General features: G+C 38.5%; 1 protein-coding gene across 2 annotated transcripts in view; it reads right to left on the bottom strand.

Moving 5' to 3' along the window:
• Positions 1-428: 428 nt before the first annotated feature.
• The window catches only part of FUT9 (fucosyltransferase 9), a 148,042-nt gene continuing 121,513 nt past the window's right edge, over positions 429-26,957 (bottom strand). For both annotated transcript variants that reach the window (XM_042857600.2, XM_042857599.2), the window contains exon 2: positions 429-10,865. In XM_042857600.2, coding sequence (XP_042713534.2) covers positions 9,778-10,865 — 1,088 coding nt within the window. In that variant the 3' untranslated portion in view covers positions 429-9,777. The remainder of the gene's footprint in view (positions 10,866-26,957) is intronic.

The raw sequence follows: 26,957 nt of genomic DNA, 5'->3' as shown, positions 1-26,957 counted from the left end.
CACACCCCCTGACTTGAAGTGGTTTCCATCATGTATAGGGTTTACAGTTTGGTTCAATGGCTCTCAGCACCCCCACTATACAAACTGTTCCTGCCCCACTGGTGGGAGCAGCTGATTGCAGGGGGCTGCCAGTGGGTCCTGAACACTCACTATATTTTTTTTTGGAGCACCCCTGGAGTTGGCACCTATGGTGCTCAGCATTGGATTAAGTCTGCTTCCAGTGCAGCCAAGGACAGTTTAGGCCAATGCTGACAGCTTTTGACAAGTGCACCCATAATGGATAGACAAGCAATAGAATAGCAGAAGTTGTGTTTATTGGCTCTGATCCAAAGTTGGAGTCAATGAAAAAACTCCCATTGATTTCAGTGGTCTTTGGATCAGGCCTTTGAGGAGAAATCTTGTGAGAATAAAAACAGAGAAAACAGACATCCAAAATCAAGAACTTTAATACACTTAGAATGTTTCCTTTTATTTTTAATATACCTATTACAATAATTTGTTAGGCATATATAGAGCACTATTATTTACATATCCAGTGTTTATCCTTTGGGGTGAATGCCAGTGCTAAATAAATAAGTCAGTGAGCTGCTTATTAACCATGTAGAAAACAAACTTCTAATAGAATGATTTCACATAATGACATCCTTGATATGGTTACAGTTGCCTGTAGTTTCATAGAGTAGATTTCTTCAGATTGCAGTCAAATGGTGTATAAAATTATAAACATAATTACAGATAATCAGAAGAAAATTATAACAATACAGCAAATTAAAAACAGTACTGAAAAACCATCAGTGGATAAGCCTCCACATTTTTCATAGTCATTTCAGTATGATACTATAGTCCAGGGATCGGCAACTTTTGGCACGCGGCCCACCAGGGTAAGTACACTGGCAGGCCTGGCCAGTTTGTTTAGCTGCCACGTCCGCAGGTTCGGCTGATTGCGGCTCCCACTGGCTGCGGTTCTCCGCTCCAGGCCAATGGGGGCTGCTGGAAGCAGTGCGGACTGAGGGATGTGCTGGCCGCCGCTTCCCACAGCCCCTGCGGACGTGGCAGGTAAACAAACCAGCCCGGCCTGCCAGGGTGCTTACCGATCCCTGCCATAGTCCAAGGGCAGCAAAGAGATATGATTTGGTAAAATCCCAATCATGGAATGTGTAGCGCCATTTAAGATGTAACCTTTGGGGAAAATGAAGGTACTTCAGTTAGTAATTATTAAAAATAAAGCACATTTTACCAGGCCTTATTTCTGTCATAGCTTCTTTAAAAATGTTTGCATCTCAGGATTATTATTATTTTTACTGAAGTTCCTCTTAATTCAGTTATCACAATTTTATTTATGTATATACATATAATAGATCATACTATCAACACAAGGAACACAATTATCTGGGATCACAAAGCAAGAGTCCAAATCAAATCCCATTCAATGTTATGCATGTAAGCTCAAATATCCAAGAACTGGACTTTGGCCATCTTGCATCAGGGCCTGCAAGCTCAGAGCCCTGCACCCATATAGAGTCCTATTATCTTCCCTGGGATGGTACTACTAGTGTATGGGAGCAGGGTCCGATGCTGATATATCCTAATGAAGTGTCAGAGCTTTAACTCACACAAATAATGGTAGGTTATTTCTCATAATTCTTGTCAATAATCTTTTGGAGGCCAATCCTATGACATGTCATTAAATTGTTGAACATCTGGGACATTCAACTATGGCACAAAGCAGTGGATTCTCCAAGATACATAAAAAGACAGAGGATTGAGTTCATAATTGTCAACTATTTTTCCTTACAATTTTAACATTCCCACCTTTATGCTGGTAAAGAACTGGCCTTCTTTACTTGTAGTATCATTTCTTATTAGACAAAACATTTTAGATTTTAACTGCACTGTAGTTTGGCAAATGAATTGTTTGGGATTTTAGAAGCACATTTTGCTATAGATTTCAACATCTGGCCTTTTTAAGACACATGTCCAACTATTCAAAAGAATATTTTAAAGCAAAATTGATGTTTGATATAAAGTAACAGTTCTGTTGTTGTAAACATGGAAAAATATTCTACAAAAAACAAGTAGAAAAGTGATTTCTGATTTGTGAATATGGTTTATATAAAAATGCAAGTGACTAATTTGTATGCTAAGAAGGGCCCTTGCTGGGCAGTGTTGTGATGGTACATCACATTTTCACAGCTTACATTGACACAGTAAGAACCATAATGTGATGACATCCTCAGATCAGAAAAATATTATTTTACAAACTGTACATTTGGCATCTCTTTTTGATTTTATACATACATATAAAATAGTGCAAAATACAATATGTTAATACAATGTTTTTCAAATCCTATTAAAAACTTCTGAATTTTTAACCTTTCTGCTCATTCACTGGAAACAGTTTGGCACACTAGGACTTTTGTTTAGACAGAAAACATCTCACTTTGTTGCTGTCACTATCTTCACTGCATCATTAAACCATTAAATTATTCCAAAGGAATTAACCTTTCCATATTTCCTTTCCCTTCCTGTAACGCTTGTATGATTAAAACATATCAGTAAAAAAAATCATAGACACTAGGGTAATTTATTCACTCAGCAATATAGAATAGATTGTGTGTGACTGCTGATTTCATCCATTGTCAGAAGACAATAACTATACAGCATGTTCTCCAAATACTGACTGCCAGAGTGGTTGGTTGGATGTGGTCTCCAGAATCCCTTAGAACTTTATCCTAACTTCAGATGTACAAGTGCTGGTTAACCCATATATCTTTAAAATTCTGCTATTCGGCATGCTCATGTATTTGAGATTAAACCTAAATCCCAGAAGAGAAATCTGAGTTCCATTAAATAAATAGCCAAACTCCCATTGACTTCACTGGGGACAGGATTTCACCCAGGTCACTTTCCATTGGGTTGGATTCATGGAAACAATAACAAGTACATATTTTGACTACCAAATGACAACAAATAAAGTGTAAACTTATTAATTATTTAGCAATATTAGAAAAGTAATGAATAATTCCAATAATGATAGACACTTAATTTGTCAGACTGGCACCATACTTTATAAACACTAATACTGGATTGGCTACACTGCAGACTGAAATGCTCTATTTAATCATAAACCCGTCACAGGTAGAAGTAATGCAAATGATACCATCTTTCTAGTGAGACTGTGCTCTGATCTGGAGGAAAAGTTCTAGGGGAGTCTCCATTCAGTCCTGGGTTTCTTAGGCTAATGGTGCTAATTGTATAAAGATTGTTATGACACATCCATGGATGCAGTAAGAACTGGACTGAAGTCACCATATAAGGTACTGGAGGTTATCAACCAGTTGTCAGAATAAAAAAAAATATATGAAAAATAAAAAAAATTAGCAGGCATAACATAATACTGAGTGTTTATATTGTCCCAACAAATTTTTCTTAAACAAATAGTTTTCTCTGGCTTTTCTACATTACCACAATTAATAAAAATCTATTATTATTTTCCCCCCAATTTTCCATGTCTTGTCCGCAACTCAGCCGCAATTACTTGACAATCATCCCGCAATTCAAGTAGGGGGCCTTACTAATGAGGTTCCTATATTTCCAATGAAGTTAGGGCATTATAACATGCGTCTTTCTGTGGCAATTATGCCACAAACTCAAACCATCACTGAATATATTTATTTAATCCATTTACAGGCATTTCTATAGCTCTTACAAACACATCTAACAAACTTCCTTTTCATGCTGATTTTTCTAAAGCTAGAATCAGGAATTAGCTCTGGAACTGTTTGTTCCAACACAAATAACAAATAGGAAGGCTATTTGTTGGTAACAGTCATATAATGATCATCCAGTCCTGAATTCCCTGCTTAGCTAAAACTCATGTTGGAGTCAACAGGCGATTTGGCTATGAAAGCCATGAAAGCTAATGCTGAAATAACTACTTTTTGTGAAACCTACCTGCTCTCTTAGCATTCATCCTACCAAAATCATTATTATTTAAAATCAGTCATATTAAAACACAGCCACAACTGTTAGTCTTAACAGTAACTAACAATCTGCAATAGGATAAGATCCTGATCCAGCAAAGCACTTGAGTATGTGGTTAAATATAAGCATGTGAGTAGTCTCATTGAAGTCAGTTAGAGGGTCCCAATTCAGCAAAGCACTTAAGAATGCACTTAACTTTAAGCACATGCTTGAGTCTCTTTTGGAGTCAACAGGGCTTAAGCCTATACTTAGGTTTTTTTGCTGAATGGAGTCCACAGTGCTTTGTTAGATCGGGTCCTAAATCAGGAGTACCTTCAATGAAGTCCCAACTTTTGAAGTAAGACTAGAATTAGAGTTGATCATGTCAAAAATGAAATATGCATCAGTTAAAGTGTTACACAGTTCCCTCCCCACCCCCCAAAAAAGAAGCATAAATGACTTTTTGTCACTTAATCCAACAAAAGACACAATACGAGCATTATTAGCTAATCATCGGCAACATTTAGTTCCTTAACTGATGCTCGTCAATCTGCCTTTCACACGTGAGCCATCTGCTCCAGGTAAAGGAAAAGCTGGAAAGGAATTACATACTAACTTTTTCTTAAGATCTTGCTTTTAGAAACCAATGCTTGTACTCCAGTGACACTGACTAACTTTTCACTATGTATTAAATAACACAGCCAGTTTTATGTATTCTCTTCACACATTACATACCACGCCTGAAAACCAGGAATTCTTACTCCATCAGCACAGTACTCACTTGTCTCATTTGTTCTTAAAAAAAAAAAAAAAAATGTCCCTGGCAATATCGTGCTTAAATTTAATGTACCTCACCCAGGCTGCTTGTTCGTTGTGACTGTGATCCTCTCAGATGACAAGAAAAGGGCATTCAAAGAACTGGCAACCGTGGGTCTCTTAGGAATGGGGATTCCTTATGGCATATGAGCTGTAGTGACTGGGAAATGAAAGAAAGGAACCACTTTTTAAGAACAACAAGGTGGCACCTTAAAGACTAACAGATTTATTTGGGCATAAGCTTTTGTGAGTAAAAAACACACTTCTTCAGATGCATCCTTGTTGTTTTTGTGGATACAGACTAACACGGCTACCCCTGATACTTTTTAAGAAGGATCTGGTGATGAAGGGAATCTTCCACATTGATGAAGGGGAGATAGCTCATGATAAGATAGGAAGTCTAGAAATGTCCAAAAGACAGCCTTGTAAAGAAATGAATGAGTAAGGTGTGCAGGGGTACGGTTTGAAAATGAAGCAAAGTAAAGGATGTGCTTACACTATATAATATTGTGTGAAAAGCACAGGTTTTGCCTCCTCTCTCTCTTTTAAGCAGGTATACTGAAAAATGTATTCTCAGTGCACAGAAAATAAATGATTAACTGTTGCGGTAACTGGAAACTACTGAGCATACACCCAGGTTATGGATGACTGAAAGATAAAAGATGCCTGAATGCTTGAATTAAAATCATTGATAAAAATGTGGAGAGTTATCTGGCCAGTCATTTTTCACTTCTCTTTTCCTCTAACACTACCTCCTTCCACCAAATCCTCTAAAGGCATACAAGTCCCTTACTTCTCTCCTTTTAATAACTCCAGATAACCCTCCATCCATGATTAGTTCTACCATAATTGGTTTTTGTCCATACTCTCTTCTACTGATTTGCTATTTGATTCTTCCATTGTGGATTGTGTATGTAAGATATACCACTGAGGGATCACAGATATAATGATCAATGTCATATACAGCTTCAAAATAGTCTTCCAGCAGTAGAAATACAATTTTTTAGGATACTTATGACATGATCTCTATGGGGGAGACTTTTAAAGGCACAAAGGGCAGCTAATAAACTAACTTCTATTGACTTTCAAAGGGAGTTGAGAGTCTAGTTGACCTGTGGGCCTTTGAAAATTAGAGTTGAGCAAGATTTTTCAGACTAAATTTTTGTGGTGGAAAACGATGCAGATTCAGCAACACTGAAATGTTTTGTGAATTCATGTTGATTTCACCAAATTATCTCTGTTGTAAAGCAAACAGAAAAAAATCCAAAAAAGTAAAATTGTTTTGTTTTAATATTTTTTTAAATGAAAAGTTTCAGTTTTTTGGTTCAACAGGATTTTTTGTTTCAAAATTTCCTTCAATATTTTAAAAATTTCAAAAAATATTAAAAATGCTCAAAATTTAAACATTTTTAAACACATTACACAATTTATTTCAACTTTTTGATTCGCTGAACATTTTAATTTTTGGTTCAACCTGAATCTATTTTTTTCCAATATTTCAGACTCACCAGCAAACCAAAAAATCCATTATTCACAAAACTCTATTGAAAAACTCCCTTTGGTTTTCTACAGCACTGTTCTGTGGAAAGCATTAATTATAGCATTAATTGACTGATTTCTTGGAAGCAATTCTTTAGAGTAATCAAGGTTGCATCTAAAGAAAAAAACTTTCACTTCCAAAGTCAAGATCCACCACCCCAAAAATACTGTCATTGTTCGAAAGGAAAGGCATCAACAATTACACCTGCTGCATCTGCATTTTTCCATCCAAATGGAATTGGCTGTCACCAGGCGTGACATTAGGAAGAAATATTTCTGATCCCAACCTCTTAGAAGTCAATGAAAGAATTCTCATTAACTTCGATCGGGCTATGATTGAACCCTTAGACTCTTCTATTAAAGCTTAGATGTCAAGCAGTGCTAGCGTGATTGAGTACAACAATGGTTATAGCAGATGTAGTAGCAGCACAAGTGTGCTCCTTAGCTCATTTTAATTTGTTGACAGGTTTTTACAAAGTGGTAAACCTGATTTGAAGCTGGATTTTCATGTTTTGTGGAAGAAAGAAAACTGAGCAACAAAGAAAGAGAAAGAAAAAGATCCAGAAAATGGTAAATTAAATTTGTTGTTATTGTTATTAAATACTTTTGGTGTATGAACACATATGCTACCATGTGCTGCCAGACTAACTCTGGCCCTTTGGTATGGTAACTTGGCAGACAGAGAATTCTATAAATCTCCACAAAGGATGGAGTGTTTCTGACAGCAGTAATTCAATAAGAGAAAAAAAACCATTGCTTTTTAAAATAACCTGGTTAGCCAGTCCCTTGAAAAATAAGTGACCAAAAGAAATCTCCTCCACATGAGAATGATTGGATTTCATTCTATCAGATTAATGCACAACATGAGCTGTCCCTTTATATTTCATACTGAAGTGCTGGTGAATTTAGGAGATTCACAGTATGCTGTAAGTAAACCTTTTAAGACTTTGCAATAAATGGGTATAATTAAATATTTGAACCATGAAGGCAACTTTTGAACTGTTACGTAAAAGATCAATTCTAGTTCGTAGTTCTATAACCTTTTCATTCAGTGTTCCATGTTATGTTCTTAAATCTACAGTTCTTTCACACCATTCAGCACTCCTTCGATTACAAGGAGGTAACACAGAAATTAACATATCATTCACATATCATATCATATCATCCAGTGTTTACCATAAAAATCAACTGCTAGCATAGGCCCCACTCCAGCAAAGCACTTACATCCATGCTTAAAACTAAGTACGCCCTTAAGTGTGTTGCTGGATCAGGGCCTTAAATATTATTCAAGCTGTACTTTTTCCTGATGTAAGTTTTTGTAGTTTTCTTCCTTTTTCTAAATTTTTGGCTTCTTTCTTCTTGCTTTATTTCAGCTGCTGACTGCTCTTTAGATTAAACTAAATCTAGAGGGACGCTGCCATTCTGTTTAGGCACAGTCCAAAATTTCTGCCTCTGATTTACTTTCATTTAAGGATGTTAAGTTTGGACCAGATCCATAACCAGTAGCTGTCAATGGAACTATGCTGATCTACACCAGTTAAGAATCTGGGCCTTGAGTATGTTCCCTTAAAGTTCTCCTTCAACAATCATTTATTTTAGGGTTCTTATACTACAGTATATCTTATACAGTTAGTATATTCAGATGTACATATTCAAACCTGACTGAGATCATACCAAAATAAAGGGTCTTGATTCTAAGAGCTGCCTACAAGTCAGTGAGAGCTGTGGGTGATAAGCACATGTTGCCATCAAGAACTATGTACAGTGGCTTTATCTTAATACAAAATACATCTACATTATTAAACCACCATATCTATGATTATTGGGGGTTTTAATTCTAGTTGCTGAGGTTACAGGATAATGAATCCAAATAATGCACATATTAATATACATATTAAAAACCATAATGACAAAACTGCATTTCAGAATTTGCTATGATAGCACACATAATACTATGAACATATTTATATTCAAATCTTGATTATATCCATTGTTCTGATACTTCTTTTTAAATTACATACTTTCATATTACATACTTTCAAAACAGCAAGAAACCCCCTAAAAACAAACTGAGCCTTTGTTCTGACTAGAGCTGGTTGAATAATACTAATCTAATGTATGTAATTAATTTCACAATTTTTTCTAATAAAATATTCAATCAATATTTCTTCACATTATTCACCCACCTCAGGATGCTATCCAGCTGTGATTAAAGTTCAATTAAAGTTGGAACAGACTTTTATAGAGTTGGGTGAATAATTCACAAATATTCAGAAATATTCAAAAAAATATTTGGAAGATTTGGCAATTTTTATATAACAGGCATATCCAATGGCGCCTGTACAGCTATATCAGTAGGATGTCTCTTGCAGTGATTGTGGATGGAAGACAACCAAAGGGGAGACTAAAGACTTGGTACACAGACCGGATATCAGCAGAGCTCACAGTGACCAATCTGCATGATAGCTTGGCGTACAATCATGAGTTTTGGAAGAAGGCTATAAACATTGCCCGAATAGTGAAGTGCTAAGAAAGAAGAAGAAAATGAGCTGAGCATCTAGTTATACAGATGAGTGTGATCAAATGAGTATGTTGCAATTTATTCAACTGTATTTAAAGTAGCATTACCTGTGACCCTGATTCAAATAAGCACATGCTTAAGTTTAAGCATGTGCTTAAATGCTTTGCGAAATCAGGACTTCAAACACTAACTTGGGAGCTTAATTTTCTCAGTTCCTCAATGCTCTATCTTAAGGAGATGAGAGCAAATCCATATATTTCCAACTTATCTTAGTGGAACTAACTGTAAGGGGAATACCTTTTTCCTGTTTAGAATCCAAAGGCTCTCTTATATTTGATAACTTTTTAAAGCTTATTTATAATACATTTTTTCTAAATCCATATACCTTATCAAAAGGAACCACTTAAATTAACGCAGTGTATTCAATTCAATAGTGTTCTTAGAATTTAAGAGGGCAGAAATTAAACTATGACAAACATTATTGTCTTTTGAAATATTACACAAATTTCAAACTAAACCAGTAGATCATTTCATTAAAATTCTCTGAAATCTTAAGATTTGTGTCTTCATTTTCCAAGCATGTTAAATAGCTAATCTAAAGTAAAAAACACAATGTTAAAAATCATTACATCTTGTGTAAAACTGGGACAGATAATCTACTGAAAACATGAAAAACCCTTGAATAAAAATTAAAGTAAACAATAAATTATTCTTCAGTGCACATAATTAGCTATATACAGTATAATTTAAAATTGAGTATTGATGACTGCTGATGCTGAGCTTTTAAAATCTCTGACAAACATAAATAAGATACCCCAAGAGAGGATAGCTGATAAACAGTGACATAAAACACAGATTATTTTTTTTCCCTTTCCACCTCCACTTGGGCTACAGATTATGTCAGTTTCTTTGAAAAAATGCACAAAAAGGTAAAAAGTTCAATTCCAAAACCATTTTTCTAAATTTCCAATGGACTTGTACTCCTGGTGTCTCTTTACATGGTCACAAGCAAGGCATGCATGTGATTCCCAGAACCGAGGAAGATGCACTGAGAAGTCTTTCCTCCAGTTAAAGTAGCTAAGGTACAGCTTATTATTTTTGTCAAGCATCAGAAGATACTCTGCTAGCTCTCTTGGGGAGAGGAAATCTTCCACATGAATGAAAGAATCTGCTGGAATATAATTCTCATAGTTTTCTCTGGATGGGCCCAATACAACTGGTACAGATCCAGCCAGAAGAGCATTGTAAAGTTTTTCAGTAATGTAATCTTTGTGGATTGAGTTTTCAAAGGACAGATAAAATTTACAAGTGGAGATAGTTGGAATCAAGTTTTTATCATTCACATAGTCTCCAAATGCTTGCCCATAGGTATGGATTTCAGTATATTTGCTTAGCTCATTATAATACTTGACTCGAGCATGCTCGGGGTTCCAGTTACTTACAACCCAACATACCAACTTCTCTTTGCTCGGCACTTCAAATGCAAAGGGGCTCGTGCTAACCTTCATGAAGCCATAAGGCACTTGAATATCTGAATCACGCCGATAAGTCAGGGTCAGGTTGAACAGGTGTTCAATGCCACTCTTTTGCGGAGTGTGAGTTGGAGACTCCAAGTTCATCCAAATCCACTTCTGGAATGGTGGCCTAGCTTGCTGAGGTAAATTAGTGAGATCCCAGCTGATGTCTCTGTGGTGAATAAGGACGGCATGAGATCGGTTATATAGTGAGCGGTCAATAGTTAGATGGCACCCCTGGATGTTGAACATTGTTTGGCAGGACGTAAGATCAAATGTCTGCCCAAATGGCCAAACCCAGATTAGTATTGTTGTTTCATTAAAATAATCACTTTTGGTAGAAAAGAAGCTCTTCATTTTCAGAACTGAGCTGGCAGATTCTATGGGACCAGAGATCCAGCTGTTTGTTGGTTTGATGTAAATAAGTAAAAATGCCATGAAACAACCCAGCACAATGAAGATAATTAAAAATGGCCGGAAAATTCCTTTGGATGTTGATGTCATAATTTGTCCTGAAAATAAAAACAAGAGGTGTTAATGGTATACGAGTGTTCTATTAAAGCAATCACACATCAAAATGAATAGCATTTTCAATATCACAAAGCCATAAAACTGTGTGGATTTACCCATGAACTTCCAAAGGATTTTCAATAAAAAGAAAATAACCACACACATGACAAACAGTGGCACACCATCTTTGCATTTTGAAAGCTAATTTAAATAAACTGAAAGAGTGTTTAGGATTTAGATGCACATGACTACATCATTATAATTTACTCTGCCAACTGTATGCCTTCTAACTTGGTTCTGGATTCCCCTCTTGTTCCCAGGTGAAGAGTACTTAATTTACGACACTCCTTTCTGGGTGTAACATGCTCCCTACCATGTGCTCAGCTGGCTCTGCTGACGGGTATGTGCCAGGGGGTGTGGAACCATGGCTCCATTCACTGCCTAACCATTTGCTCATGGCGGGGGGGAGGTTAGAAATTATTGCAAATGCAGCTCTTTCCTGATCTCTAGATGGGACGAACATCCACGCCTACCATTAAGTACAGCTAGAAAAAGATCCAGGAATACTGGCTCATATTCTCGTGCTCTAACCCCTTGACTCACATCATCCCTAAGTAAGGGAAAACCCGTGATGATGAGGTGCTGCATGGAGGCTAAATTGTGGATTTTGTGCCACAGGGCTAGGTAGGCAGCAGTGCAGAGTTACAGTGCCAGAGGAATACCAGCGAGATTGCACCTCTGTGAGATGCCAGTTTTCCTGTGCTACTGCTTAGATGAGGGGATGAGCAGTCTATTCTGTCCATTACTATGGAGTGCACTGCTCCCCATGGTGCGCCATATGGGCCCACGTCCTCCCTGTCTCCTTTCTGGAGTCCTGTTCCCCGTGGTAGGAGTGGGGAGATGGAACAACCATTCAAGGTGGGGTAGCTTGTTGCTTCTCTCTCTGCTCCTTAATGTAGCCATAAAACTTGGAGGCATTTGTTAAAATACATTTATTTTAACAATAAATTTAGTGTGGGAGATTGATGACAGGAGAAATGGAGTAGTATCAGATACCCAAGAGATCAGAAGGCATCCCAAATATACATACACACTATAAACGTCTTATTCTGCAAAGCAGTTTGGTTACAACAACACATTTGCTTGGCTTTTATATATTTCTATGACTTTAAGACTTTGTTACGAGCTGATTTCACAAAGTTTATTATGAAAAGCCCACACCAGAGTGTAAAAACCACATTTTAAAAAAATTATTCAAAAAAGTAGAAAGAATTTGAGAAACCTTCAGGCCTCTTAACCTAGTTTGAAAGCTCTCAGTACCTCACCTGTAAAATAAATATTTAAATACAGCATTAAGACATGACAGGAAGTGTTTTAGAGATCTATTAATACAACATGCCTTTGGGTGCATTGTGAGGGTAAAGAGTTGTGTGTAAGTTTGAAGTTCATTATAATAAAAACTACTTGTATGAATATTGTGGGTGTCCATTTAACATACATCTTCATCTCCAGCCCTACAGCCTTACTGTGGCCTGGGCACAAATAGATTTTTTTTCTTTTAAAAAGCCAGATATTTTTTTAATTCTCATGGCTGTGTTGTGACATAAGCCTGCCCATTTCACTGAATCCACTCTGCCACACTGCCTAGTATGTACCATAAATGACATGGGCTAGCATATGCTCCCCCCCACCCCCAGCTTACATTAGCAGAAAGGACCTTAGACAGCAAACCAGCCCTGGAGGGAGCAGAAAGGAGCAACTGCGGTCTCCATGCTATCGTCTCTTCTTCTGCTGACCCATTTATGCTCCTGTATCAGAGCTCTGCTTAGGATTCTAACAGGCTGGCACCACTTGCCTGAAACACCTTACCCTGTTAGTAGGGAGCATTTCTGTTGTGAAGGTGTTATGGGGGTTCTGCTGACTCCCGAAGGCAGGGGACTCATACCTCACTTGGTATAAAGGAAGCGGGAACGACTCTCAGAGGAGAGGTGATCTAGGGTGCAGGTTGAGCAGTTCTGAGGGAGAAACCCTAGGCAGGGGCAAGTCTGGGGAGAAGATCTGAGGTAATTTCCATGTTACTTTATTGTTGTTTTCTTTGCTAATAAATCCAACTCCCAGGAAGGGGGTTAGTATGTAAATTATGTTTGAAGAGCAGGTTGAAGAAGATGCCTGCTCCTCAGGACCTGGGAAAGGAGGAGGAAAAGAGGAGCAGCCAGTATTCATGATACCATCCCTTACCGCTCCAGTAGCTTTCCAACTGAAACTCTGATTGGGAGTTAATTCTACCCTTCCACAGATAGGATGCATAGCTTTGTGTGAGTCTATCAATGACAGCATGGCTCCAGAGTAAGCCCTGCAGCAAAGAAAAAAAACGGAGCGGTCTCCAACAGGATCCCTGAAATCCTCACAGCCCTAATCTCTGCATAGTAGTGGCAGATGGAGTCTTTCGAGTCCTTTTTTTCTAAGTGAACCTAGAAGGTAATGTTGGGCCTTTGCTCATCGATGGCTCTCTCATATGAAAATCCACAGGATTCCATTTTGTCTTGCCTCCTGTTTAAGGTGTGACTATTAAGGTGATTTATGATGAAACATAGTATGCAATGTCTTTAGTACATGGATAATGCCTAGTTCTCCATCTTCATATTCTCTGATCTGGTTAGTCCAGCTGAAAAACGTACTCAGTGCAAACAGAGACTAGGGCCTGTATGAGGGCTAGCTGGCTCAGAGTCAAACTAGACAAGATGAAAATCATGCTTGTAGGTTGGGAGAAGCAATTATTGACTGTGGTTATTTCAGTTTCCTTGACTGAAGGAGTTTTCCTGCCATTTCTGACAGAAATTTTGCAACTTTGGGATTCTATCAGAATTTGCTTCTAGATATTTAGGTAACACCAGTGGCCAACAATACATTTTTTTTAAATCTGTTACTGGGTCGAAGGTTGTGATCTTTTCATTCAAATGTAGTCCATGTGGGTTACACCTGTACTGTGCTAGTCAGAATACGAGTTGCCTACTTGCTTAGCAGCGTTTCCTGAAGAAACTGATTATCTGTGTGGCTCTGTGATCTGTACTGGCTTCCAGTTTGCTTTGGGTTGGGATTCAATGTGCTGGTTTAAATGTACCAAGTCTTAAATGGTGTAGGACCTAGCTACACCTCTTCCTCCTTTTGATAAAGGCTGTTGAGATGAATTGAGGTGCTTGAGTGAATAACAACCTGCTTTAAGGGCATAAGGGGATGTATTTATTAATACAGACCGATGAAAGGGAATGAATAGCATTCATGATTTTTTGTTTTGTAACATTCGTTAATATTCTTAATGTACATGCCCATTCTCCCTGTGCCCTTCATAGTGTGAAAGGATAGATAGACATGTTTTAGAAATCTATCTACCTAATACATGAATATTCTGTAGAGAGGCAGCTGGAGGTTATGGGGTTGAGTTCAGGGTAGCAAAGTAACCTGAGTTCTTTTCCTGACTCTGCCACTGACTGGCTTTATGAACTTGGACAAGTCACTTCATCACTATATCCTTTTCCTTCTGTAAATGGGAATAATAATGCTGATTACTCATCATTTTGACTGAAAATTGAATAAATGCAAAGTTTTGCTACTGTTATTTATTATTATTTCTCAATTTCTTTGTGCTAAAATTGCAATCTAAGCAAATTACAGACATTATACAACACTAGGGGAAAACCAAAGAAACACCATAATTTCCTCCCCCCACCCCCATTGAGAACCAATACATGTTTTTTCAAGGTGACTTATGGGGTTGCAATGCCAAATACATTATTAATACAAGAGCACAGCTACCTGATAGGAATCTTAAAACAGAAATCTAAAAGGAAATGCCTTATCTTGGTTTGGCAAACATATGTTAACAAGTCACTTACTCAATAAGCATTAACAAAGTTTTATCAATTTCCAGAAGAAAGGAAAAACTACAAGAGAACAATCAAAGTAGCATTCCTCACATGAATGAGAGCGAAGGAGCAAAATCAATTGCACTCTACTATAAGAGTTATTCACAGCTCTAAGAAAATTCAGAATGGTTTACAATGGAAAATGATGTCCAATGATTGTACAAGAACATAAATAACCAAACAGATAAAAACATGACCTAAAAAAAGGACACATAAACAAGAATGAAAACTAGAACATTTTCAAACAAGTATCCTTTAAATCTTTACTACATACTGTAAAACTAGAAGAAGAAAAAAACAACCCAAAATCTATGCTCCAAGGAGAAAACTCTCAGTTGACACCCAAGGGTGGGTAATTTCTTGGAGTGTCTTTTTGTGCGCATAACAAAAGGAAGAGTAAAAGAGCAGGAATTTCCAGCATAACAAGTTGGGAAATATAAAAGCTTAACAAAAGAAGTGTAAAGCACCAAGAAGTGGAAATTTTATATAGGAAAAAAGAAGCTTTTCTGCAACAAACAAGCAGAACATTCATCTACAGGGATGGGTAAGCACTGATAGTATAGTTTAAAATAGTAGGAAAGAAATGCTACAGTAGTTATACACATATACGTACTCCTACAAGGTAAAACAAAGTAGGGTGATTTTGTTTCATTTTCTTTTCTTTCTGATTTTCCTTTTCTTCTGACTACATATTATCCGGCGTAACATACATTCAGGTACATCTAAGAACAACTGTCAATATCTCATTAAATGGAAGCTTTTCTACACATACTGTGGTTAATGCACTGCATGTAGAAGATTAACAGATAATATCACAGATATTATACTTAGTTTCTATGCACATGAAATACTTCCTATGGAAAATTACATTTTAATGTTAAATATTTCCTAATTTATTGGTCTTTTCCCCCCCAGATTTGTGGGATAACCAAGAGATATTAGTGATGTGAAATTCAAATATTCAATTTTCATTTTGGTTATCGGACTTTTATTGTTCTAGAAGTATGTTACTTTCAATATACCACAAAACTGTAATTAATTTATATTGTTCTACTGTTTTCTTAATAGGTTATGTAGAATTACTTACAGTACCTTATAATTGTAATTTGCTAAGTAGTCTTTCTCCCGTCTTCAGGGTTATATTCCTTTCTTGTTTTTGGTACAACTCCACTGTACTTACGAGGAAGTAGGAAGCATTTAAGAAGAAGGTAGTGGGGGGGAAATTGAATAGTTCTCACTCATTCCTACTGTAGCAGTAGGCTTGGCGGAAGCTGAATTTTTTAAAAATAATTTCGATAGATAATATCTGTTTATTTTTAAGCTTTTTTATTTTTACCTGTTTAAATTCTCAGTTGTGCAAAATTATGGGTTTAAAGCATTATGTTCAATTTTTATCTCGGACACTGGTGACTGAATGTCACAACAAAACAGTTGCATTTGAAGGGTAGAGTATCCTATCTCCAAGTGAATTTTACCTAAAAATAAAACAGAAACCACTCAGATCAGAATTCTTCAGATCACGGATACACACTTCAGTCCTAAGACAATCTGAAAGTACATCTGTCCAGGCTTCCTTGATGGCAGTAAGTCAGTAATGGAAACTGGAAGATGTAATCAAGATTCAATCAATGCCTCCTTGATCTTGACAATATAAAAGAAACCCATTTCCTTTTTGGAGGCTAAAGTAGAAAATCTTACAGAGAACCTGAAGTTGCTGAGAAATAAGAAAATATCTGGGTGGTGAAATCCTGGTCTCATAGAAGTCAATTGCAAAACTGCCATGGACTTTAATAGGATCAGAATTTTACTCCTGGTACTGAATGCAACTACTGCATTTGTGATTAAAATTCACTTAGAAAGGCAATCCCAAGATAACCAAAGATCATGTGAGAACAAAAAGTGAGAGTACTGGGAGTCTCAGCAGGGGAAGAAGGTAGAAATCCTAAAAAAATTACAGGGAAACTACTGATTCTCCGGATAATTATATGTTCCAGGATTTTGTAGGTTAGAACATAAGAACGGCCCTACTGGGTCAGACCAAAGGTCCATCTAGCCCAGTATTCTGTCTTCCGACAGTGGCCAGAACCAGGTGCCCCAGAGGGAATGAACAGAACAGGTAATCATCAAGTGATCCATCCCCTGTCACTCATTCCCAGCTCCTGGCAAACAGGCTAGGGACATCATTCCTGCCGATCCTAGGTAATAGCCATTGATGGACATATCCTCCATGAACTCATCTAATTCTTTTTTGAACCCTGTTATGGTCTTGGCCTTCACATCATCCTTTGGCAAGGAGTTCTACAGGTTGACTGTGCGTTGTGTTAAGAAATACTTCCTTTTGTTTGTTTTAAACCTGCTGCCTATTAATTTTATTTGGTGACCCCCTAGTTCTTGTGGTATGAGAAGTAATAAACAACACTTCCTTATCTACTTTCTCTACACCAGTCATGATTTTACAGATCTCAAATCATATCTCCCCTTAGCCATCTCTTTTCCAAGCTGAAAAGTCCCAGTCTTATTAATCTCTCCTCACACGGAAACCGTTCAATACCCCTAATAATTTTTGTTGCCCTTTTCTGAACCTTTTCCAATTCCAATATAACTTTTTTGAGATGGGGCGACCACATCTGCACACAGTATTCAAGATGCGGGCGTACCATGGATTTATATAGAGGCAACATGATATTTTCTGTCCTATTTTCTATCCCTTTCTTAATTATTTCCAGCATTCTGTTCACTTTTTTGACTGCTGCTGCACATTGAGTGGATGTTTTCAGAGAACTATCCACAATGACTCCAAGATCTCTTTCTTGAGTGGTAACAGCTAATTTAGACCCCATCATTTTATATGTATAGTTTGGTTTATGCTTTCCAATGTGCATTACTTTCCATTTATCAACATTAAATTTCTAAGTACACTATATCCACTGGATCCCCTTGGTCCACATGCTTGTTGACCCTCTCAAAGAATTCTAGTAGATTGGTGAGGCATGATTTCCCTTTACTAAAATCATGTTGACTCTTCCTCAACAAATTATGTTCATCTATATGTCTGACAATTATGTTCATCTATATGTCTTTTTTATAGTTTCAACCAGTTTGCCCAATACTGAAGTCAGACTTACAGGCTTGTAATTGCCAGGATCACATCTGGAGCCCTTTTTAAAAATTGGCATCACATTAGCTATCCTCCAGTCATTTGGTACAAAAACTGATTTAAATGATAGGTTACAGACTACAGTTAGTAGTTCTTCAATTTCACATTTGAGTTCCTGCAGAACTCTTGGGTGAATACCATCTGGTCCTGGTGACTTATTGCTGTTTAATTTATCAATTTGTTCCAAAACCTCCTCTAATGATACCTCAATTTGGGACAGTTCCTCATATCTGTCACCTAAAAAGAATGGCTCAGGTTTGGGAATCTCCCTCATATCCTCAGCTGTGAAGACGGATGCAAAGAATTCATTTAGTTTCTCCACACTGGCCTTATCATTCTTGAGTGCTCCTTTAGCGCCTCGATCGTCCAGTAGCCCCACTGATTGTTTAGCAGGCTTCCTGCTTTTGATATATTTTTTTATAAAATTGCTATTACTTTTTGAGTCTTTGGCTAACTGTTCCTCAAATTCTTTTTTGGCCTTCCTAATTGTATTTTTACAAACATTCCTGTGGTAAGGGGCTTTGTTTGCATATACAGAGTGAGCATTTATTCACTGTCCATAAACATTTTAACAGAAAGTAGAAGATTACTTAAGATTCCTGGCGTAATCTGTGATCAACAGATATTGTTACTTGACTGGAATTCTACATTAAGTGCATAACAAATGAAATGTGTATGCCTGACAATTTCAAATATATTTTTAGATAGATGACCCTTATTTGCTGATAAAAAATAAAATGAAATAAATTACATTTCAGCCTCTCTTGAACCAGCCTATTATAATGAACGGAACAATAAGCATTTCACCAGGAAATCTCTAATAGGATCTCAAAGATTTCAAAAACAGAATAAAATATGCTAATCTCCCAGTCTTATGGAAAGATATTTTAAAATGTCATTTGGTGTGAGTACTTAAGACAGTTTTGCACAGCTGATGAGTTGATTGTATCATTGCTCTAGCTAGACTATTCTTCTCTTGGAGAGACAAGGTGGGTGAGGTAATATCTTTTATTGGACCAACTTCTGTTGGTGAGAGAGACAAGCTTCCAGTCAACAGAGCTCTTCTTCAGGTCTAGAAAAGGTACTCTGAGCCTCACAGACAAATGCAAGGTGGATCAGATTGTTCAGCATAAGTAGTTAGCACATAAGTAGCATAAGTAGTTAGCACATATTCTAAGGGACCCGGGGGGGCTCTAGTTTTTTTGCCGCCCCAAGCACAGTAGGCAGGCTCCTTTCGGCGGCATGCCTGCAGGAGGTCCCCCAGTCCCGCGGATTTGGCGGCATGCCTGCGGGAGGTCCGCCGATCCCGTGGCTTCGGCGTACCCGCCGCCAAATAACTGCCGAATCCACGGGACCAGCGGACCTCCCGCAAGCAAGCCGCCAAAGGCGACCTGACTGCCGCCCTCGCAGGGACCGGCAGGTCACCCCCCCCGCGGCTTGCTACCCCAGGCACACACTTGGTGCACTGGTGCCTGGAGCTGCCCCTGTAAGGGACCATTCAAAGTATTGGGATATTACATTGTCACTCCCATGGAAGGCTAATTGCTTAAAATGGATGTTCCCACCCCAGGCAAGTTTGGTATACAATTTAGATTTTGGAATAACAAGATTTACAAAACCAGAACAATAGAAATGTTTCCATTACAATTATCTTTAAAAAATCAGTGGAAACAGTTTTGATTAAAAAAAAAATCCCTGCAGCATCCAGATTGTGGTTCTGTGTTAATGCATGACAACCTGAGAGTGATATTTACTAGAAAGAAGAGGAGTACTTGTGGCACCTTAGAGACTAACAAATTTATTTGAGCATAAGCTTTCGTGGGCTATAGCCCACTTCTTCGGATAGCCCACGAAACCTTATGCTCAAATAAATTTGTTAGTCTCTAAGGTGCCACAAGTACTCCTGTTCTTTTTGCGGATACAGACTAACACGACTGCTACTCTGAAACCTGCCATTTACTAGAAAGTCACTATAAACAACAGTGAAATTGACTCCCAAGAGGAAAAAAATGCAAAAAGAAGATAAGATTTTTTTAATTAATTCAGTTTTAAAGTTCTGATGCACTGGGGGTCGAAGTGTTGGTTCTGGCTCTAAATAGGTCTCCGGTATCTTTGATGGCTGCAGGCTGCTTCTGTTCCAGCTACCATTTGGTCCCCTAGAGGACAGGGGAATGGAGAGCATTCCACCACCTACAACTATAGCAGCAGCCATGGTGAGGACCAGGCCTGCTAGCCACTCCCATGCCTGCCTGAATGATAGTAGTTTGGGGCATCAGACCCAAGAAGCTTGCATTCCTCTCCCCTCCCTTCTCACTTGTTTATAATCCATCTTAATCCACTTTTTCTCTTTCCTCACCATCTCTCACCAACAGAAGTTGGACCAGTAAAAGATATTACCTCACCCACCTGATCTCTCTAAAGACAGTAGAGGTGAGTTTGAGTAATATTTGTTTTGAAAGCCAAACATCCACTCCACCATAAAGGATCTCAGCACCTTCACGTAATTTGTGTGGCCAATTTCACTTTCATGCACATTGCAGATATGGATACAGTATATACCACATCCACACATTCACCTGCAGCCTTGAAGTACTGTTGTGTTTTTTTTAACACTGCCAATAGTTAGGCTTGTAAGGATTAGATTTTTAATTGGTAAATGTTGGTAAACATTGATTTAATCGCACACACAGAAACTGGTGAAAAATATTTTCACTAATAAAAATAGATATGTATAGATAGGCAAAATAAGAAAAATACTGCTTAACAACTTATTAGAGTTTGATCGAAGGATATTTATTTTGTATATTTTGAGATGTGATATTGAGAATTTGTGTTTTAATAGTTTTAAATCTTTTTAACTTTTTGAAAACAATATTTACTGACATTAAATAATTATTGTCTGATCTCTCGTGTTCTCTGATCTCCCCATAATTTCCCACAACTGAAAATTTAAATCACTAAAAATTGAAAAAAATGCTTAAATCCCATAATTTTGCACATAGTTTTTGTGAAAATTTAAATAGATAAAAATAAAAAATGCTTAAATGTAAACACTGATATTATACATTGAAATTATAAAAAAAAATTGAATTCTGCTAATCCTACCCGTAGTTCTTATTCAGACAAAACTTCTATTAAAGCTCATTCTTATCTCACTTACGTTTTTTTCACATGGATGTAACTCCATTGATGTCAACAGATTTACTCTAGATTTGTCCCAGTAGTAGTGAGCTCACAACTAGGGCCAATAGATGCAGCTCATTGACAGCACACAACTCTTTAAGGTTGTCCTCCCTCTATTCAGTGACCATAACTTAAAATCTTGCTTCCTTTTGTTTCAATCATCTACAGTGTGTTAGGGGTCTGCTCTAGATGATGCTCTGATAATTAGCCTCAGCAGAAGAATGACCGTTAAGATATTAAGATCGATATTATTCAGACCACTTACAGCCTAATCACAGAAATCTGCTAACTGAGTAATGTAATAAACAAAACCTCAATGTAAACCTCAATGAAACCTAATTGAACATGGCACAAATTTTGCAACAGTTGCACAATGGAAATTCACTTATCAATGGCTAAACGTGCAAGGCTTGGCAAATAAATGATATGGTGAAAGCAATTAATAAGCCTGTTCTTATTGGTTTGTAATGGGGCTGATACCCAAGCTGAACACACTCCAAGGAGAGAGGTGAGGGGACATTTTTGAAGCAGTTTCTTCTAGTAAAAAGAGATACCTCACAGTTGTGAGTGATGATAGCCCTTCTCATATTCCATTGACCCTCTTCTGTTCTTGCAGCTTTGAAAATTATTGTTTAATGCCTACTTGATATGTCCCCCTGCAATAACAATGCTAATTGTTTGTCACCTTGCATCATACATCAAAAGTTATATTTCTATTGAAAATGCAGAGTAACAAACCATTTGAATGTTATTTCACACTTCAAATAACACTCTGTCACTGTCATTTTAGCATCCTAATTATATCAGAGTTGTCTTTTGTGACTCATATATTGCAGACTGCCAATCAAAATGTCTCTGAGGGAAGTAGCACTATGGCAAATCAAAAGACATTACAACATATTTTGCTAACACTGCATTATATAAAACAGTATAGGTGGAATCCTCAGCTGCACCGGAGAAGAACTCTGCACAGCTGAGAGTGGCAGAGAAGTAAAGAGACCCCAGAGATCCAGCTCCCAGTGCAAAGTAGAACAGCCTGAGGATTGCTCTAACTTCCACTGGTTTGTAATAGCCTGGAAGGGCAATTACACTGGTGAGGATTGCCAGAGTACAGTGCACTCCAGCCATTGGCAATCCCCTTACTCTTGGCATGTGGTGATGGAGAAATGACATGGGAAAAGGACCAGGAAAGGCTGCCGTTTCTTCCAGTGCATGTACATGCTCCCTGTACTCATTTAAGGCTACGAATGTGTCACGGAGGTCACGGAATTCGTGACTTCAGAGACATCCATTACATTTTCTGCTTCAGCCCCAGGACTGCGGGGCTGGAGCTGTCAGCCAGTGGGGGTGCCCCAGAGCTCTCAGCTGTGGGGACTCTGCAGCTCCCAATTGGAGCTCCAAGCTGGGCGGGGGGGGGGGCCCACAGCTCCCAGCCCCAGCAGGCGGTGGGAGGCCCTGCAGCTCCCAGGTGCCTTCCCAGAGCTCCAAGCCGCCAGAGTTCCAAACCGCCAGAGCAGGAGCCTCCGCAGGCCAAGCCACCATGGGCGGCCCCTGGAGTTCCCAGTCGTTGCAGGCAGCAGGCGGCATCAGAGCTCCCAGCTTCAGGGGCCCCCGGAGATCCCAGCCGCAGCGGGACGCCAGAGCTCTGAGCCGCAGTGATGGGGGGATCCCCACAGTTCCCAGCCATGCAGGCAACAGGCAGCCCCCAGAGCTCCAAGCAATGGCAGGGGACCACCGGAGTTCCGAGCTGGGGTGGGAGGCCCCAGAAACGCCCAGCCACCAGTCCTGGAGCTCCGAGCCTCCACAGGCAGCGGGGACCCGCAGCTCCCAGACAATGTGAGCGGCAGCAGCAGTGGGTGCTGGACTCTTCCACTCCCCATTTTGTCAGGATTATTTTTAGCAAAAGTCATGGACACGTCACGGGCTTCCATGAATTTTTGTTTATTACTCAAAAAGAAGAACAGGAGGACTTGTGGCACCTTAGAGACTAACAAATTTATTAGAGCATAAGCTTTCGTGGACTACAGCCCACTTCTTCGGATGATATGCATCCGAAGAAGTGGGCTGTAGTCCACGAAAGCTTATGCTCTAATAAATTTGTTAGTCTCTAAGGTGCCACAAGTCCTCCTGTTCTTCTTTTTGCGGATACAGACTAACACGGCTGCTACTCTGAAACTGTTTATTACTCATGACCTGTCCATGACTTTTACTAAAAATTACTGAGACAAAATCTTAGCCTTACTCCTACAATTTTTGCAATTTCCATTTTGTACAATTTTATTGCAATTCTCATGATAACTTTTCTGTAAAATCCCAGCTGCAGGAGCTGTATGAATACATGAGACTCTCTGCTTTAATCTGCATAATAAATACATTTCTAGTATGGCTGTCGATTAATCGCAGTTATCTCATTGTGATTAACTAAAAAAAAATTAATTGCGATTAAAAAAATTAATCATGATTAATCACAGTTTTAATCGCACTGTTAAACAATAGAATACCAATTGAAATGTATTAAATATTTTGGATGGTTTTCTACATTTTCATACATATTGTATTCTGTGTTGTAATTGAAATCAAAGTGTATATTATTTTTGATACAAATATTTACACTGTAAAAATGATAAACAAGAGAAATAGTGTTTTTCAATTCATCTCATACAAATATTGTAGTGCAATCTTTGTCATGAAAGTGCAACTTACAAATGTAGATTTTTTTGTTACATAACTGCACTCAAAAACAAAACAATGTAAAATTTCAGAGTCTACAAGTCCACTCAGTCCTACTTCTTGTTCAGCCAATTGCTGAGACAAACAAATTTGTTTACATTTACAGAAGATAATGCTGCCCTCTTCTTATTTAAAGTGAGAACAAGCATTTGCATGGCACTTTTGTAGCTGGCATTGCAAGATATTTACGTGCTAGATCTACTAAACATTCGTATGCCCCTGCATGCTTTGCCACCATTCCAGAGGACATGCTTCCATGGTGATGATGCTCATTAAAAAAACAATGCGTTAATTAAATTTCTGACTGAACTCCTTGGAGGAGAATTGTATGTCCCCTGCTCTGTTTTATCCACATTCTGCCATATATTTCATGTTATAGCAATCTCGGATGATGACCCAGCACATGCTGTTCATTTTAAGAACATTTTCACTGCAGATTTCACAAAATGCAAAGAAGATACCAATGTGAGATTTCTAAAGATAACTACAGCACTCACCTAAGGAGTCAGAATCTGAAGTGCCTTCCAAAATCTGAGAGGGACGAGGTGTGGAACATAAGACTTTCAGAAGTCTTAAAGGAGCAATACGCCTATGTGGAAACTACAGAACCCAAACCACCAAAAAAGAAAATCAACCTTCTGCTGGTGGCATCTGACTCAGATAATGAAAATGAACATGCGTCGATCCGCACTGCTTTGGATGGTTATTGAGCAGAACCTGTCATCAGAATGGATGCATGTTTCTGGAATGGTGGTTGAAGCATTAAGGGACATACGAATCTTTAGCACATCTGGCACATAAATATCTTGAAATGCCGGCTACAACAGAGCCAGGAGAATGCCTGTTCTCATTTTCAGGTGACATTGTAAACAAGAAGCGGGCAGCATTATCTCCTGCAAATGTAAACAATTTGTCTGAGTGACTGGTTGAACAAGAAGTAGGACTGGGTGGACTTGCAGGCTCTAAAATTTTACAATGTTTTATTTTTACGTTAAATTAATGGAGATATCCTATCTCCTAGAACTGGAAGGGACCTTGAAAGGTCATTAAGTCCAGCCCCCTGCCTTCACTAGCAGGACCAAGTACTTATTTTGCCCCAGATCCCTAAGTGGCCCCTTCAAGGATTGAACTCACAATCCTGGGTTTAGCAGGCCAATGCTCAAACCACTGAGCTATCCCTCCCCCTAGTTGTTAACAAGAGTCCATGAGAGCAGTGGTTCTCAAACTTTTGTACTGGTGACCCCTTTTGAATGCATTTTTTTGTATATAATTCTACATTTGTAAGTTCAACCTTAAAGAGTTTGCACTACAGTACTTGTATTAGGTGAATTGAAAAATACTATTTTTGTTTCTTTTACCGTGCAAATACTTGTAAACAAAAATAAATATGAAGTGAGCATTGTACACTTTGTATTCTATGTTGTAATTGAAATCAATATATTTGAAAATGTAGAAAACATCCAAAAGTATTTAAATAAATGGTATTCTATTATTGTTTAACAGTGCGATTAATCACACGATTAATCACAATTCATTTTTTAATCATGTGACAGCCCTAATTTCTAGGCCTCGCGGTTGCAGAGATGAGCTGCAGTGTACCCCAAAGGCTCACAAAACAGAAATAAAAATAAGGGCAAATAAAAAGAACACAAAATTATATATATATATTTAATAAAACCACATGATTTTTAGTCAGTCTTATATTTCTGGGGGCCTGACTCATGATTTTTTACTATTTGGTATTGACAATATTGCATATAGGGTTCTGCTGAGCTTTCTGCAGTGAAGGCCCCAAGGGGATTAAGATGGTCTTAAACCACCTTTATGCTACCCAGATCCTGAGGATGGCGGTAGACTGTAGATCCTGAGGATGGCGGTAGACTTTTTGTCACAGGGCTGCTCTAAATGTGCCTAACTGTAAAAGTCCCCTAAGGGTTGGTCCGGCAGCTGAGGATTCTCAAAGTGGAAGAGTGCTGAAGTCATGTTCTCTATATTGCGGCGGATGGGGAGTCAAGGGTGTGGTGGGGGTCTAGAGCCAGACAGGCTGTGTGATGGTAGTGTTGCACAGTGGATAGAGCACTAGATGGATTCAGGAGACCTGGATGCTATTTCTGGCTCTCTGCTTGGTCTGCTGGGTGACCTTGGACAAGTCTCCCCCTCAGTTTCCCCATCCGTAAATTGGGGCAATGATACTGGCTTCATCTGTAAAGAGCTTGTGATTTACTGATGACAATGGCTATGTTATTATTACAAAAACCATAATTCCCCTCCATTGGCAGAATTCTCTGCTACGCAGAGCTGGGTATGGCTCTGCGACTGCTTTGGGCTGGCAGATCAATGAAAATCAGCGACAGTGGGATGGGGGAACAGGGATAAGCAGGATCTGGCCCATCAACTTTATATTTAAAAGGCCAAACAATGCCTGCGTGGGAGGTGATTTGAAGCTGCATCATGCAGTGGGAGGTCTGAGGAGCATCGTGATTCAATAAGACAATGCCTCCAGGAGCTCTTACAGAGCACTCATGCCGTGGCACTTCTCACAGAGATTATTTAGTATTATTAATTAACAAGACTGGGGCTTCACCCTACTAGAAACTATACAAACAAACAGCAAATCACAGTCCCTGTCTCAAAGCCTGTACCATGGAAGAGACTGGCACATGCTTCCCTCCATGGACAGCTGGCTTTTTTGGTTGGATAGAGCAGTTCCTAGCTTATTTTGATATGGATTATACCATATCGGGCACTTCCAAGAAGCAATTTCTGTGCTCAGGAGAGTGAAAGGACTGTAACTGTGATTGGCCTCCGTGAGGAGGCCTAAGTGGGGAAGGATGAAGGCCCAATCAGACCAACACTCAGTAAGAGCAAAATGTAGAAATAAATGCTACACTGACAGGTACACATAGTGACTATTTCTGCTATGTCTGCTTTCCTGATACGTGCTGTATGTATTTAGACTCCTTGTGAAAATGGAATGAAATTATTTTTAAACAAACAAACGAACGATAAATGAGGGTACATTTTCCAAGTGTTGTGTGGGAGTTGTACTAGAGCTGTGTTTTGTTGGAAAATGCCAATGTGTTGAACCTGAAATGCTTCAT

This window comes from Chrysemys picta, chromosome 3, assembly GCF_011386835.1.
Source record: "Chrysemys picta bellii isolate R12L10 chromosome 3, ASM1138683v2, whole genome shotgun sequence".
NCBI lineage: Eukaryota > Metazoa > Chordata > Testudines > Emydidae > Chrysemys > Chrysemys picta.
Note: the sequence above shows the minus strand (reverse complement) of the source record. Positions and strands in the feature narration are given on the sequence as shown.